At 33.8% G+C, this 17,062-nt stretch overlaps 2 protein-coding genes and 1 long non-coding RNA gene across 4 annotated transcripts in view; 1 reads left to right on the top strand and 2 right to left on the bottom strand.

The window, feature by feature from the left end:
- LOC111458479 overlaps positions 1–2,312 on the bottom strand; it is a 5,908-nt gene extending 3,596 nt beyond the window's left edge. Inside the window, exons 1-2 of one of the 2 annotated variants that reach the window (XR_002713126.1) lie at positions 2,184–2,312; positions 1,409–1,494 (exon numbers count right to left, since the gene is read on the bottom strand). This is a non-coding gene — a long non-coding RNA (uncharacterized LOC111458479). The remainder of the gene's footprint in view (positions 1–1,408; positions 1,495–2,183) is intronic. The other variant, XR_002713125.1, reaches the window with a different exon arrangement.
- An 833-nt stretch (positions 2,313–3,145) lies between these two features.
- LOC111458710 (loricrin-like) lies at positions 3,146–3,682 on the bottom strand. The gene is made up of 2 exons (XM_023101504.1): positions 3,283–3,682; positions 3,146–3,246 (listed from the first exon to the last, which is right to left on the bottom strand). The coding sequence occupies exons 1-2, from the start codon at positions 3,626–3,628 to the stop codon at positions 3,146–3,148; spliced, it is 447 nt and encodes a 148-aa protein (XP_022957272.1). The 5' UTR covers positions 3,629–3,682.
- Positions 3,683–8,513: 4,831 nt separating this feature from the next.
- LOC111458476 (patatin-like protein 6) lies at positions 8,514–12,907 on the top strand. Its single transcript, XM_023101173.1, has 3 exons — positions 8,514–10,228; positions 11,132–11,432; positions 12,641–12,907. The coding sequence occupies exons 1-2, from the start codon at positions 9,095–9,097 to the stop codon at positions 11,402–11,404; spliced, it is 1,407 nt and encodes a 468-aa protein (XP_022956941.1). The 5' UTR covers positions 8,514–9,094; the 3' UTR covers positions 11,405–11,432; positions 12,641–12,907.
- Positions 12,908–17,062: the final 4,155 nt, after the last annotated feature.

The following is a 17,062-nucleotide window of genomic DNA, read 5'->3' as shown; positions in this document are numbered from 1 at the left end:
AAAAAAAAAAAAAAAAAAAAAAAAAAAAAAAAAAAAAAAAAAAAAAAAAAAAAAAGATAAAATTTACACAACATTTTTTATTTTCAATACATCTGTTGATAACGAGTATTTTGGACACTGGATGGAAGTGAACTAAATGTCTGCCCGTAAAAATCTCTCTAATCTAACTCCATTAAGAGTAAAGAGAGATTAAAATAACAAGAAAAGTTAAATATCCAACCCAAGATCCTTTGGTGTCAACTATTTGACCACTCTCTTAATCCGAAAATGTTTGGAGCTACCTTTGGTTGGCAACCCTCTCAAGCATAAGGGTACTGTAGTTTGTACGGTTAAGTGCTAATTTTGATGGAAAAGAAACCAAAGAACACTCAATGATAAATCCAGAAAATTGAGAAGTTTTAGGATGTCGCAGTTTTGAGACTTCCCAAGATCTTTCATTGTTCCCTTCACTAAAGCTCTTGGAATTTTTTTTTTTTTTTCTCAACTTCAATTCAGTTCCTTTTCTTTTCTTTCTTTATTTATTTATTGAAGTGTTAGGAACTTAGGAAAGCACGGGGAGCAATAAAGTCATAATCAAAAGAAGGCTGATTGATAACTGGAATTTTCTGATTTTGTATCCTTAACTGGCATATGATTTACTCAGGATGGTATTTTAAGCAACTTAAATTGTTCCATAAGTATCATAGTGTATAGATTGAACAGAGTACATTAATAATAAATTAACGAAAAAAAGCCATTCTATATATGACGAAAAACATCAAAAAAGCAACATAAACTTAAAGGAAATTAAGACTATTAAGAAACAATAACATGTCGAACGTCGAAGGAAGAGAATATTTAAACCAACAATAATTTTTTTTGGGAGTTCAAGCCTAGAAGCAATTAGGACTAACGAGAAGCAGGAAAATTGTTTTGTATAAGATATTTCAGATAATATAATTATGTACAATAAATTAAGACTACTGGAAGACGGTTAGACGTGAACTATTGAAAAATAATGACTAAGAAGTTAATAAGAGAAATAGCATGCTTAAAAAACTTATTTTAGGTAAGTTGTTTTATACCAAATATTTGAGATAATATTACAACCAGAGAGCTCCTAAATGAATAAAACCGAGACTCAGATCACAATGCTGATAGGCAGAAGTAACTCTTATCTTTTCCTTTTCTAAAAAGAAACACAACTCAAGCCTCGAATGTACGAAATCTAATGAATCAGTGCAAGCTTCTACCGGACATAATATTCAACAAATCGAAAAGTATCACAGTTCTAATGCAGAAAAAAGAAATAAATTAGCAAGAAAAAAGTTCAGAGAAGTTTGCTAGATTTTCGAAGTACTTGCTTCACGATTTGAACTTTATAAAAGATTATAAGAGTATCACGGTGTAAAATCATCAAAATACGTACCAATAAATATGTTCCGGACCTTCTGGTAGCAATTCAAAACACGCATCCACGTAAATCACTCCCGACGCCAAATCGTCTTCAAAATTCTGAGATAAAAAATAAATATCTGAACGCTCGTCGAGGAATAATTTTTAATTTAAACTCAGAAGAACAAGGACTACAGCGATTTATGCAAACCATAAGATAAATTATATCGAGAGAATCATCGGAATCGTGCACAAGAGACAAATCGATATATGATTCAGATCAATCAACTAACACACCTAAGTTAATTTGATCGACGAACAACAAAACTTTTTATCATCAGAGTTACGACACTGAGTAATAACGATCGCTAGTTAAATAAACAATTCGGTATCCTCTCCGACTAATAAAAATCGTAAAGCAATTAAGATTCATAAGACTACAATCACGACTATTGATTGAAGAAACAATATGTTCAGAGGGAGTCTAATTTGAACTCACGATAACCAGCACTGCCGCAGCTAGTTCGAAATGGCAAAATCTAAGATATCAAGTATTGAGACATCGGACCGTACACATCATAAGAGATAAATCGATCAATTAAAATACCTAATCTAATCCGATCGACGAACAAAACTTTTCATATCAAGGATTACGAGAGTGAGAAATCACGGTTATTAGTTCAATAAACGATTTGGATTCCTCTTCGACTAAACAAAATCGTAAAGAACTTCGTATTTACAAGACCTAACAAGAAACAATATCGTTTAGTGAAAGGAAAATCACTGGAAGTGGAACGTCGTTTACTTACAGCATCTCGAGCAACCAAAAACTTCGAACGAAAAATCATCGCACTTCTCATCAGAGCAATTTCAACTTTCGCGCGAAAAAATGGCTCTCGTCAGTATTCCAGTAACCACTATTTGCCAATATATAGAGAATCCACGAGGGCACTTGCGTTTTTATTTACGGAGGAGTATAAAACGTCGGCGTTTTAAGTTGACGCTCAGTTGACCCGGTAATGATAGAAATTAATGGGCTCAAAGATCAAAGAAGCCCAATTACATCCCTTTTATATACAAAAACTCAGCCCAAATTCCATGATAATCTAGGCCCGGCCCAAATGCTCATCCTAACGTTCCATCCACACCCATTTATAAGTAATAAAAAGCGAATAAAATTATAAATTAAAGATTTAAAAACATGAATTTAAAATAATTTAAAATATAATTATGTATTTTAACTTCAATATCAAGATACACTAAAAACATATAAATCTTATCTTAAAAAAAATTATTGTTTTGAATTACAAAATTCAAAATATAATTTAAATAAACAACATGAATTTTCATCTAAATTTGAATGAGTATTAATGTTTTATAAACTCATATTAATATTAGTAACCCATATACTATTTAATTGCATTTGACATAAAAACACATTATATGCAGCCGGCTAAGCCTGCCATATTTGGATTCTATAGCTAAAGTAATCTTTGATCGATGAAAATAAAGTTTTAAAGGCTAATTTATACATTTAAATATAAGACCCAATAAATAAAATTTACATAAATTTTATGCACACAATAATCTTAAAATTGCAGACAAATAAAACAAGACAGAACATAAATTAAAAGTGTATTTATATTAAAAGTGTATAAATATTTGTGTTTATGTGCATCTTTATCGTAGGTAGCCTCATGGCAAGAAGGATTGGAATTTCTGTTTTTATTCTCATTTTTGTGCTCTTTAATTTCACAAATTTTACTCTCTCTCAAGATGCATCTCCTCCTCCTCCACCGCCGCCGTTGAATACAACCGATGGTGCACCGCCGCCGCCGCCGCCGCCGCCATCCAACACAACTGGCAGTCCACCTCCGCCAGTGCCATCCAACACAACTGGCAGCCCACCTCCGCCAGCGCCATCCAACACAACTGGCAGTCCACCTCCGCCAGCGCCATCCAACACAACTGGCAGTCCACCTCCGCCGCCGCCATCCAACACAACTGGCAGTCCGCCTCCGCCACCATCAAATACCACTGAGAGTCCACCACCGCCACCCGACACCAACATCTCACCACCCGCACCTTCGCCTGACGTAAGCTCATCTCCGCCGCCGGCGCCGGGCACGAACAAAGCATTGAATGAAAAGGGTGGTGCAGATTCAAAAGGACTGAGTGGCGGACAAAAGGCAGGCATTGCGTTTGGAGTGATTATAGGAGCAGGCTTGTTGGGATTCTTAGGATTCATTTGCATCAAACGTCGTAGTAATTCCAGAAGAAGCCGCTATGGATATTCCGCAAGAAACACAATGCTTTAACCCAATGTTTTTTTTTCCTCAAAATATCATTGGTGTCATATTACTTAGTTTATTTTTTTATTTTAGTCTCTATAATTTTAATACATTCTAAATTTAATCATTTCGAATTAATTTTTATTGAATTTGGTTAAATAATAATAATAATAATTTTCATATAATAAACATAAAAAATAAGATATAAATATATTTTATAGCTTATAAAGGATTGATAATAGAGATGGGCTTAGTAGCTTTTTGTTATTTCTAAAAGCGGCCCAGTTCATAAACCAGAAGCTAAAATACTTTGTCTCCTCCTATGGTTCAAAATTATATATAATAATTAAACATTTAATTATGTGTTTAATCTATCTTAAACCAAACAACAATATTAAGATAGGTACAAAAATGGTTAAATTAAACTAAAACCACTGTTAATTGACTTAATTGTCCGAACAAATTTAGGTGACAAAATAAATAAATAACGTAGAATGAATGAGCTTTGAGTCAAAGGCAACCACCTACTTTGCCTTTCAAATGTCGTAGGATTAGACGTTTCATAGGTATCAACGTGTTTGAATGCCTAGGAAAAATATGAGATTGTTGGAGTCAGTCGTGAGAGATAGTCAGTATCGTTGATTTTATTCTTTAATTAAGTTCTCGAAACTCGAGTCTCAATCACCTATCGACCATTAATACTAATCATAGACTAAGAATGAAGATCGATAACTAAATGGAGGGTTAGTGGCCATCGATTGAGGAATGGTAACTATCGATTGAGACTGAAAACTGGTGACTGGGATCGAGAGCCGACAACTTGAAATCGAGATTAGGACGGGTGGTGCGGGTGGTTGATAAGATCCAAACAAAAGTGAAATTGCAAGTAAGTTACAGCTTGTCAAGTTTATAAGTTTGGATTTTTTTTTTTTTTTTTTTGGGGATAAAAAGAAAAATAAAATAAATGGCGATGAGTTGAAGATAGAATAGGCACTGGCGATGTGAGCGAGAGGTACAGGTTGTAGCCGAGCAGAGAGAGAGAGCGATTGGAGAAAAAAGGAAGCGAGGAGCGATGAGAGCGATAAATGTTCGATTTTTATGGCTTAGTTTCCAGTCTGTCTCCTTCTTAAATCATGGCATCCTCCATTCCCTGCACGCTAACTGCCAATTTCTCATTAAAACTTCCCCATATCCCTCCATTCCCAGTTCTTCTGTCATCTCCAAATTCTAATGCAATTTCTTCCCCCACACAAAAAATAAAAAAAATAAAAAATAAAAACATTTCCTTCCAAAATTTAAATCTCGTTAGGAATCAATCCCCAATGTTATAATATTGTCCAATTCGAGAGCATAAGTTCTCATGACTTTACTTTAGGTCTCCCAAAAATGCCTCCTACCAATATGAATAGTATTCCTCACTTATAAACTCATGATCTTTCATTAAATTAATCAATGTGGGACCTACTCCCAATAATTCTCAACAAATCTAGATCGTCAATTTAGCGTGTATGTATATATTTTGTGAATGATATATATTTTAATCTAATTGCTTATATTTATGATATTGGCTTCTTAATTTATATTTATTTTAATATTAAATTTGTTTTTGAGGAAGAAATAGAGGGACTTATCCATTTATCAAAATATTTGGAAGTAAGCATTTAGTATTGAAATTTCTGAATTTAGGCAACTTTTATGGTTGGCGTGTGGTGTATAAAAATAAATTTTAGAAATAAGATTAATTGAAATCATTTATTGTAAGTCGTTCTCAAAATAATATTTTGATTTTTGTTTTTTAACTATATTTTTATTATAAGTAACAGGTTTAGATAATTGTTGTTTTCCATTAAATTCTAGTCTCTATTAGACTTACCCATATATGAAAATTATGATAATTATTTAATCAAGTATCAAAATATTAATTTTGTGATTTATTAAAAGTAAAAAAAAAAAAAATTAGTAAAATCTAAAAAACTTGGCGTTAATTCCCAAATATACGTTAGGAAAAGTGGGATAAACCAAATAATAATAAATAAATAAATAAAATAAGTAAAGTAGGTTATCATTAGTTCGTGGACTACAGTAATTAAAATTTGATTTTAATTCTTTTGTTTTGCCAAAGTAATTCCAAAAATAGAGCTACATAATTTTTTAAAGTGGGAATAAACTTTTTATATGTTACAATTTTAGAGAGGAAAAAGACAAATTTAAAATATTAACTTATTCTTTTATATATATATATATAAGGTGGTCCAATTACTTATTTATTTGTATTTTTTTTAATGTTAGTCGAATCCATAAGATAGAATATCATATTATTAAAAGAAGAGCTAAATTCCATTGATTAAAATAATTTTGTAACCGAAATTATTGAGTATTTCACATTAATTATACTTGTATACAAGACCGACTGCAAAAGGAAGTTACAACACGTATATATTTTAACTTTAATTTGTTACTTGTTTTATAATTTATATATTTTTCAAAACATGAATTTCAAATATTATTTAATTTAATTAAATAATTCACTCGCATGGGTTATGGTTTGAAAGAAAGTTCTACCTCTAAATTAATCTAATTATAATCGTTTAAATATAATTATTAATTTAAAGTTTTAATGGGTAATATTCTCACCCTATTGAATAAAAATTAATTTTTTCGTCAATAAAATATAACAATAGTTAATTAAAATACACACCATTAAATTTAAACTATGTTTATAAACATCAGACATATTCATTTTTACCATCGAATATTAAAATTTATTGTAAAAATGTATTTGATTTATTTATTTATTTTACTCCAGAAGGTAAATTAATATAGTAGTTTATACGTGATTATATAAATAATTTTAATTAATAGTTTAAAATAAAATAAATAGTAATAGCGATTATAACAAATTATATAGGCACATAATATCTCGTATCTTTCTTTAGTTTTTACATGTAAATATATATTTTGAAATAATTACAAAAGTTCAAATATTTTTAAAATAAATTTGAAAATATAAAAATATAAAATATAAAATATTATCATCAAGTAAAAAATGAAAAGAAAAAAAAAATCGGAATATTGGAAATACACTAAGCAACATAGGAAAATATATTCTAGAGTACGGGACCAAAGGGATATAGTAATATTATAGACCCTACGCTGTGGGAAGGCTACTCGCCAGCACGTAAGCAGACAAGTGGGGCCCGCTGAAATCCAATCCGAAGGGTATTTTGGTCAGAGAGAGGAATTTGTAGAAAGACGTAATGTTTTTCTTTATCAGTGCAAAATAAATAAATAAAAAGATGGAAAAAGAAAAATGGAAGACCAAAGCGTGTTCATGTTGAGTGCGTCTCCATCTCCTCTTGCCGACGGGTTTAGCGATGGGCCCCACAGTAACGACAAGAGTGCGGGAGAGGGAAAATAAAAAAATATTATTTTTTTTTACCAGCAAATTTGACCGTTCCTCGTGGTGAAAACAAGAGAACACAAACCGTTGGATTAAATCACCGTCAATCCACGTGGACACCTTTCCGATCGTTGAAAAAATTAACCGAACACATGGTTATGTGCGGCTCGTTAACCTACCCCCGGGGTTTGGTTTTCACAATTAAATGTAACAACAAAATTCCTAGTTGTAACAGTGTCGTATGTGACCACGGATAATAATAAAACCGTGCGGTATACGTCCACTGCGGAAAAACAAAACGGTGTCGTATGTTGTATGATTTTTTGACTTTCTGTTTTTTTATGATGATGGTAAATAATTACTAATTAATTTATTTAGTTTCTTGATATTTAAAATTAAAATGTTGGTTCAACATTTTAAATATTATAAAATTTACTGAGTTTAGTTTAGAGTTTTATTGGCCCACAATTCAAATTTATTTATAATACAACTTAATTTTTTAAAAACTCCAAATTTATAAATTTAAAGTTTGCAATTTATGAATTAGGTAGATATAAATTTTAAAGTCCACAACTAAATTTATAATTTAATTTAATTATTTTATTTTTCAAATTTAACTTATTTCTTTTGTCAAAATTGTGACACACTACAAAATTTAAATAGAATGGAATCTATTTGGTATAAAATTTAGGTTCAAATAAGGATCAAAATAATATATTAATTAAAGGATATCTACCTTAACCATTTTAAATATTGACAGTTAAAAAATGGCAAAAATTGGCTCGGTTATAAATTAATGATTAGAGTACAATTTCATTTATAATATAAGTTTAAAGACGTCTATTAATTTATTATTTATAATAGATCTCCCATTTTTAAAAATATTTTAGTTCTCCATTTATATTTAAATAGGTTACCTACATATTTAAAATTTTAAATAGCCTATTAAATATAAATTTAAAAATGATAGTCTATTAAAACTCTAAAATTTTTAATTTAGGCGAGGTTAATAAATAAAAAATTAAATAGATGTATATACATGGAAATTTAAAATTCATTAAACATTTTAACAAGGTTTATAAGCCCATGAAATTAAGTGAATCTTTTAGAAATAGATTTGTAAAATTCATGGGTATTTTAATTCAACAAGATCAAGCTCTGTTAGTTGGTGAGTATATTCCATGTCTGTTAAACTAGGCTGAGGCCGACACCTAAAATTTTGGTATTAAATTTATAATGGAAGAAAAATATATTTTTTGATAGGGAAAGTAAATGACGAAAATGCCCTAAACTTCATCGCTCTCAAAATACTGGATAACCACTATTTATATTATATGTTGGGAGGGAGAGAGAGGGAATATAGGCGTGGCTTCTTTTAGAATATAAAAATGGTAGCACAATAATAATAATAATAATAATAATAAATAATAATAATAATAATAATAATAATAATAAAAAAGAAAACAGACATGCTCTGCAACGACTGAAATTTGGCTCTTCGTCGACCTCTTCCTCCTCCTCTTCCTCCTCCCGCTGCCGCTATTTCGTTGGCTTTTTCTTGTTTTTGTTTCTCTGTTGGTTGGCCGCTTATTCTTCCATTCCCATCTTCCCCCCTTCCTTCATCAAAAGATTTCGAAACCTTTTCCAGAAAAAAGAAGAAAAGGAGGAGCGATTACCAATTTGTTTGACCCACTACGAAAAGAGAGAATCGGTTGAACCGGAATTCCGTCTCCATGATACGAGGCAGCTTTTTACAAATTGCTTTTAGTTTTACCCACTTCTCTCTCTCTATCTCTAAGTTGGGAAATGGGGGGCCATAGATTTCAGGGGGTCGATTAATCAGGCAATTTCTCGACACATTTCGGGGCCTGGTTTCGAAATTGAGAGCTCGATGTTCATTTCTCTGAATGGCGTGATCTTCGAGGCTTAATTTGTTTGATGTACAGTTGAGCTTTGGATATAACGTGTTTTCTCTCCCGAGATTTTCTTTGGTTGAGAAATCTTTTTGTGTTTTTTTTCTCATCTGGAAATGACGACCAATTTGTTGGAAATGCAAGAACCGAGTATTGATACGGATAAGTTGAGCTATGAGATTTTTTCAATTCTCGAGAGTAAATTCTTGTTTGGCTATGACGATCAGAAGCTTTGGATACCGAAGCAGATCTCTCCGGTTATTGAATCGATGCCTGAGGTTCATCCCCGGCCGGAAGCTCAAGCGGACGCCGTGAATGGCGTTTCGGCGATTAAGAATCAGAGGGGGAAAATCTGCATTCTGAGCATCGATAGCGGTGGCATGCGGGGGATTCTTTCCGGTAAGGCTTTGTCGTATCTTGAACAAGCTCTCAAGACGAAATCCGGCAATCCGGACGCTAGAATCGCTGATTATTTCGATGTTGCCGCCGGGGCTGGCATTGGAGGTATTTTCACGGCGATGCTTTTTGCGACCAAGGACCAGAGCCGTCCAATCTACAATGCGGAGGAGACGTGGCGGTTTCTCGCCGAGCAAGGGAAACGATTCTACCGTTCGTCTTCAAGTCTCGGCAACGCCTTTCTCCGACGGCTACGAAAACCTAGCGGCTCTTCCTCCTCCGCCACTGCTACTGCCACCGCCGGTTTGGAGAAGGCGATGAAAGAGGCATTCGAAGAGAACGGCAGAACGTTAACGCTTAAGGACACACTTAAACCGGTTCTAATCCCTTGCTACGATCTCTCCAGTACGGCGCCGTTTCTATTCTCCCGAGCCGACGCTCTCGAGACAGAGAGCTTCAATTTCCGGCTATGGGAGGTCTGTCGAGCCACATCAGCTGAACCAGGCGTGTTCGAACCAGTTCCAATGCAGTCCATCGACCACCAAACACAGTGCCTCGCCGTCGACGGTGGATTAGCCATGAGCAACCCGACGGCGGCGGCGATCACGCACGTGCTGCACAATAAGCAAGAGTTCCCATTCGTGCGAGGGGTTGAGGATCTTTTGGTTCTGTCTTTAGGGACCGGTCAACTGTTCGAGGTGAATTACGATTACAATGAAGTGAAGGGCTGGAAAGCGAAGCAGTGGGCTCGACCCATAGCTCGAATCTCCGGCGAGGGCGCGGCCGACATGGTGGACCAAGCGGTGGCCATGGCTTTCGGCCAGTGCAAGAGCAGTAATTACGTGCGAATTCAGGTACGGCAACTCTCTTGTTCTGGACTCCCCTCCCCTATGAGCATAAACCCTTAATCAATTCGTAATAATCTTTTTTACTCTGCCTTTGTTTTTCACTCTTTGTTCTATTTTGGGTGAATATTATATGTGTCGCTGTTGGACATGGATTGATATTGGCGTAATAGGGTGCAGAAGATACTGTGGACAGCCTGTGATATGGTCTAGAGATAATCCTCCATAACTTCAAAACTATTTTTTTACATATCTTTTTAAATAGAGATTCAAAATTCATGATCGTTTGGTCGGAGAAGACCCGAATCATCAATCAATCCAAAAACTTAAGCCGATGAGTTACGTTCGCAAAACGTGTTTTAGATGGTCTCACTTTTAAGATTTTGCTCCAATCTGTCTTTTTCACCAAACCCATCTTTTATAGAACAATATAATGATCTAAATTTCAACTGTTTGAGCATTATTTATCTTGATCTTTGAAAGGAACCGTTCTTCATTTCTTACTTTACCAACACTTTTGTCTTTGTGAAGGCTTGATGTTGACCAAAGGATCTAACAATGAAATTGATTTTGTGGTACATGGTAAAACGAGCTAATCAATGAGAGTTTGTATTATTTTTCTCTGCTTTTAAGGGAACTAAAACGTAGACTGTTTCCCAATTCTTGCGCCAAAAGATGGTAAATTTTGGCACTTTACTTTCGGATTTGCCCTTCTTTTTAGTATTGAAGGGAATGAAAAAGGTACCCATCGCTGGCATGTCTTCTTACGGAATGGCTATTACTCTTGTCCATATATTTTGGGTTGCTTTATCCCAATTGGGACCCATTTTGTCATTAAATTTATGCTGTTTTAAAGCTTTAGATACCCATATTATGAACTTATTAATGGTAATTATTTGTGGGGTTTGGCAGGCAAATGGATCCAGCAATGTTAAGTGCAGTCCCAATGTGGAAATAGATCCAAGCCCCAGCAATGTAAATATGCTGCTTGGATTAGCAGAAGAGATGCTGAAACAGAAGAATGTTGAATCTGTTCTGTTTGGAGGGAAGAGGATTGCAGAGCAGACTAATTATGAGAAACTTGATTGGATTGCTGCAGAGCTTGTTCTTGAGCATCAGAGAAGGAGTTGCAGAATAGCTCCTACTGTTGCTTTCAAGCAAGTGCTACCCTCCTCAAACCCATAGAGAGATAAACTCCAAGAGATAGAAGAAGGTAAGCATATATATAGCGTCTTTGTTTTCAATTTCTCTGTAAATTATATTATATTCCTCAACGATCGATCCATTAGCTTTATTTACTTTTCTCTATATAATCGACGTGTCGGGTCATGTCCCATTTCTTGCATTATGCTCACGTTCCAATGGAAATTTGAAGAGTATCCCCTAACGTCCCAGTGAGATCTCACATTGGTTGGAAAATGAAATAAAATATTTTTTAGAGGAGTGTGGAAACCACTCGACGTCTGGAGGGGAAACCTCAAAGACTACAGGGTTGTTTCAAATGGTATAAGAGCTAGTGGCATACTGGGCTCCCAAGGAGAGTGGATTGTAAGATCCTACATTGGTCGGAGAGGGGAACGAAACATTCCTTGTAAGGGTGTGGAAATCTCTCCGCAGACACATTCTAAAACCTTGAGGGGAAGTCTGGAAGTGAAAGCTCAAAAAGGACAATATCTACTAGCGGTGGGCTTGGTTAGGCTGTTACAGTCCCTACCCCGACCATTAGACTTACCTATTCTTGTGGCAAGCTTAATACATAAGACTGTCAATTTGTGGGTTTGTGTGGGGTTGTCCTAATCCTTGTGGTAGCTCAGCAAAAGGGTCAAAAAGGCAATGAATATAAGCCTGCTTTGTTTGGTTAAACGACTAGAAAATAGGTAAGCTAGGGGAAGGCCACCGACACTTGGTAAAGCTGGGAGAATTAGAGGATAATTCTAGTCAATGTCTTCCACATTGAGAGTAGGCACCAAACCTGTCATTCTGTAGTACACAGCCGTTTTATTAGGTTTGACCAATGGGATAGGAACAAGCCTTACCCATTTATTTTTCCATTGCATTTTAGTCCCTAACGTTTGTAATTCTTTGCTATTCAGTCCTTAAGATATAGCTAAATTCAGGAATAGGGGCTTAGGTAAAAAGCAAAAGGGTGTGGAGGTAAAAGTTGTGTAAGGTAGAATACATACTGAAATCAACTTTTTGACAGACAGTAAAGCAGTAAAGCAGTAAAACAGGGTGGGGAGTCAGAGGTAAAAACCCCTCCAAAGGGAACATTTTCAAAAGCTACCAATTTTGGTCAGAGAAAATGGTTACCCCATTCAAGCACGCCTATATTTTTCCATTTCCTTGTAGTTAAATTAGAATGTGATTAAGAGGGTAATTATTGTGATTAGAGTCTAATTAGTGGTTGTTTATTACGTGCAGGGAAAATGAGACGACATGTCACAGAAAGAAGAGAGAGTATTAATATTATTATTAATATTATAAAATTGTATGTGGAATTGAAGGAAAAGGAGAGGGACAAAATGGTCAGAAAAGGGTGAAAAAATCTTAGTGGGATACTTTGCCTGCCTAAGGCAAGGCAGTGTGGTGTCCACTCCACCCTTTGTTCTACAATGGCCAACCTTCTAAAACAACCAAAAAAATATTCAGATCTCAAAGCTGTTTTGCAAGTCAAAACAAAATATTTCAGAATTTCGTGTTATTATTATTATTTTAAAAAAATATATATTTGAGAAAATTCTAAGCCAAATTCCTTTTTTGATTTTTGATTTTCAGTCTCTTTCGGTGTTTATTTGTTTCAGCGACCGACAGTTTCCTCAAGAATGGTGTTTGGATTAAGGCCTCAAAATTAAAGTGGAATTTTTATTTTATTTATTAGACTTGTGGAGCCCATTCCTTAATGAGACACAAAATTAGATTTTTTTTTTAATTTTTTTTTTATTTTCTTATTTGATTGTTAAATTTTTCTTTAATGAACTTTATGTCTCTCTCTCTTTCTCTCTCCTGTTTTATTTTTCCCTTTTTAAATTTGTATATCTTTGTAATTAGTAAATGGTTCCCAGAGAATTTGGTGTCGGAGTTTCTTTGGACATTGGACATCATTTATATCAGATGTTTTTGTTTAAGATCATTCATGTTTTCTGATTGGATCTTTGATGGAATGCCCTGCTTGATTGATGTGGGGAATTTTTACGAGCGTTTGAACCTCCAGTGCTTTACGAAGGTATAACTTTACTAATTGAGCTATATCCACATTCGTTCAACGTAACTGGCTTAATATATATTAGTCTGAAAGTAAGTTTTCTAATAACTGAAGAAGGGATTGTGTACTAATGCGAAGGGATTGTGTACTAATGCGATATTGTAATATCTCACATGGGTTGAGGAGGAGAACTAAACACCTTTTATAAGGGTGTGGAGACCTTTTTTAAGTTTTAAAGCCTTGAAGGGAAGCACGAAAGGGAAAGCTCAAAGGACAATATTTGTTACCTGTGGGGCTGTTACAAATGGTATCAGAGTAGACATCAGACTATGTGCTAGCAAGGAGGCTGTTCCCCGAAGGAGGATAAACATGAAACAGTGTGCCAGTAATGACGCTGGACCCTGAAGGGAATAGATTTGGTGAGGTCCCACATCAATTGGAGAAAGGAATGAGTGACAACAAGGACGTTGGGCTCCGAAAAGGGTGGATTGTGATATCCTACATTGATTAGGGAGGAGAACGAAAAAAACACTATTTGTGAGTGTGTAAACCTTTTACTTGCATACGTGTTATAAAGTCTTGAGGGCAAACTCGAAATGAAAAGCCTGAGTTGTTACAGATATGTAAAGGGAAATAGGTGGATTTGGTTAGTAGGGTGTGGAATTTTTTTCGGTTTTGACATTGAAGCGTACACTCAGTTGAGCTATATATAAGTTTATATCCAACGATATAGTAACGACAAGTCCCGAAAGAATGAAATTACGTAGCAGTAATGCGTCATGAACGGGAAAGTTGGTGGGGGGTGGGTTTGGTTGGTAAGGTGGGAAATTGTTTTTGGGTATTGGCATGGTACTGTGCGCATGGGGTTGGCTTTTTGAAAAGGAAGAGATTGTATTGGTTTTATGAATCTCTTCTTTTATTTGTTTTCTTTCCACTTCATTATTACGGAACATAAAGTCAAAGGTTTTGTTGTTGCTAAGGCCTTTGTGGGGAATTAGAGTTATCTTTCACTCTCATATTTGATGCGCATGAAAGCTCTGTATAAAAAGCAAACTCCATGGATCCTTCTTCTTCAAGAAACCATAAATATCATCAAAAGTGTGTATTGAGAACGAGGATGTTGGTATAACTAGTGTAACTGCCTCTGATTGAACCATCAAAAAAGGAACGTGCAATTTGTTGGTATAACCAGTGTAATAGGCTAAGCCCACGATTAACTGTCAGTTTTTAAAATGCAGTATGCTAAAGAGAAGTTTACACATGCTCATATATAGAATGATTTGTTCCTTACTCGCATTCGTTTCTCTCTCCAATCGATGTGGGATCTCATAGTCCGCCTCTTTTCGGACCTCAGCGTTCTCTGACATACAGCCCAGTGTCGGGCTCCTATGTTGTCAACTTCCCCCTACCTGATAGTTAATGTTGTACACCATTGTTATTGCCTTTTTGCTTGCATCAGACTTAACATCAATTTCAATATTTCAAATCTTACTTTAAAATATCTCTTTTGAAATCTCTTTGCCCTTCTAAAACTTTCTTCTTGAACTGGGGCCAGAGTCTCGAGTATACATCGCTTGGCCGTAGGTGATGTAAGAACAAATTGGCTGAATTCACTCGTTGCTGAGAAGTGAGTACCGCACAATCATAAGTTCACTGCCATTAAAAATGCTATTGTGACAAGTCTTTTCTAACCATCCTCGATATAGTGTTTATTTATTTATGTATGTCACTGTCAATGAATTAAAATTTTGTCAATTTTTAATATTTTAATGTACAGAAAAAATGACTATTTTAGTCCAATTTAAATTATTCTAAAAATAGAAATTATGGAATTTACTAAATTTTCGTCCAACCTGATTAGAAGGCAATAGCTATAACAAATCCCAAATTAGGCGGAAATTAGTCCGCATAAATCGGCTTTTTTAAAAGGTAAATCACGGACCGAAGTCCCAACCTAGCAACAACCACTACCGGAGACCAAAATTACTGTAGTAATTAAATGCCGTACCGTCTTTTTACTGTTCTCAGTTAATTATATTTCAAATTTAGCGCCTGAATGGTCAATTTCTTTCAATCTATTCACCAAAAGCGATTGAAAAAGAGAGTGAAAGAAGGTGCTTTCACCCTCAAATTTGACGTTTACTTTGCTTTTGATTCACAGCACCTGCAATCATTTGGATATTATAAATTTGTTTTTTTTTTAAAATTATTTTTGTATTTAGCTTGATTTGGTTAATTTAAAAAATAAAATAAGAGGAAAATTACTATATTCTTATAATAAATTAGGAAATTACTTATGAACCAAATTATAAATAAAAAAACATTAAAATTCAACACATCTCCACCGACCAACAAGGTAATTTCAACATATTTTGTCTTCACTCATATGCATACTATAAAAATTTTCAAGAGGTCACTCAACATAAAATTGTTCGAAGCAATAGCACGTTTAATCATAAAGTTTCTACAATTAAGCTACTGAACAAAAGTGCACCTTATTGATAAGACAATGACTTTAAATTCTTTTAAGTTTTTCTTAGCTATTCTATTCTCAAGATTCCTCTCATTCGAATATAATTTCGGTTCATTCATGTAAATTTTAAATTAAAGATTTTATCGGACAAATATGATAATTATGTTCAAAATTAAATATTGTGAGTTTTATTACTTTGTTTATGAAAAATTTAATTAATAATAAAAATCATATTAAACAATTAATATAATATAAAATAGTAATTTTAAATGTACAAATATGTACAAATTAAAGATAATTAAGTTTAATTACTATATTGATATTAATAATTTAATAAAAATAAATAGTAACAACAATACCTAAATAAATAAGAATATATAATAGCGGTCTTAAATTCATGACAAGACTCACGAAAGGAACAAAATTATAGTATATATTTATTCAATCCACTTGCATTTTTATGAAGAAAAGAAAGAAATTGACGGTTGATTAATACTTTTACGTAATAAAATAATGATGATAGGGACCAAGTTATCAAATAATTGGATGTTAAATCAAATATATTACTTTATGAAATGAATTATATAATAAGCTTCCAAAACAATACCCTAAGTTTTGTTAATTAGCACAATCAAATCTTATTGTCAATTGAAAAATCATTGTTCTTTTTGAGCTTTATAAATGAGACATAAACCTCAATCATACAAATGCAAGTGATTTTAGTGGCGTTTTGCTTTTGGAGGGCAAATAAGTGATTAAAAAATAAAATAAAATAATTATAATGTTGGTTTGGTCAATAATTATAAATAATTGGGTGTGAGTAAGGATTAAAGAAGCTTATCCCTTCTGCAAATTATGACTCCAATTTATCACCTTCATATCCTGTCCCCCTCCTACTCATCAAACAAAACATCATTTCTTTCACAAATTAATACACTAATTTTAATTTTAATTTTAATTTTAATTTAATTTAACAGACCAATTTTTCACTTGGGTAATAGAAAAAAGACATTAAAGCTATATAAAATTAGTTGTCCTAATTTAAATAATTAATAGTAGGCCGTACACCACCGTAATTCTCATAACTTCAACCCCAAGCAATTTACTTGACCCTTACCTGCTCAATAGTGGATCTAAAATTTTATATAGGGACAAGTTACGTTTTGAT

This window comes from Cucurbita moschata, unplaced genomic scaffold (genome assembly GCF_002738365.1).
Source record: "Cucurbita moschata cultivar Rifu unplaced genomic scaffold, Cmos_1.0 Cmo_Scf00021, whole genome shotgun sequence".
NCBI classification, from domain to species: Eukaryota; Viridiplantae; Streptophyta; class Magnoliopsida; order Cucurbitales; family Cucurbitaceae; genus Cucurbita; species Cucurbita moschata.
This window is presented reverse-complemented; position numbering and strand designations above follow the sequence as displayed.

Coding starts and splice junctions, on each gene's coding strand:
- LOC111458710 (XM_023101504.1), bottom strand. CDS start 3,628: ATGCAAATGAATCCTAAGAATCCCAACAAGCCTGCTCCTATAATCACT. Junction 3,247..3,282: donor GTTGGATGGCGCTGGCGGAG/GTGGGCTGCCAG, acceptor GCACTGGCGGAG/GTGGACTGCCAGTTGTGTTG.
- LOC111458476 (XM_023101173.1), top strand. CDS start 9,095: ATGACGACCAATTTGTTGGAAATGCAAGAACCGAGTATTGATACGGAT. Junction 10,229..11,131: donor GTAATTACGTGCGAATTCAG/GTACGGCAACTC, acceptor GGGGTTTGGCAG/GCAAATGGATCCAGCAATGT.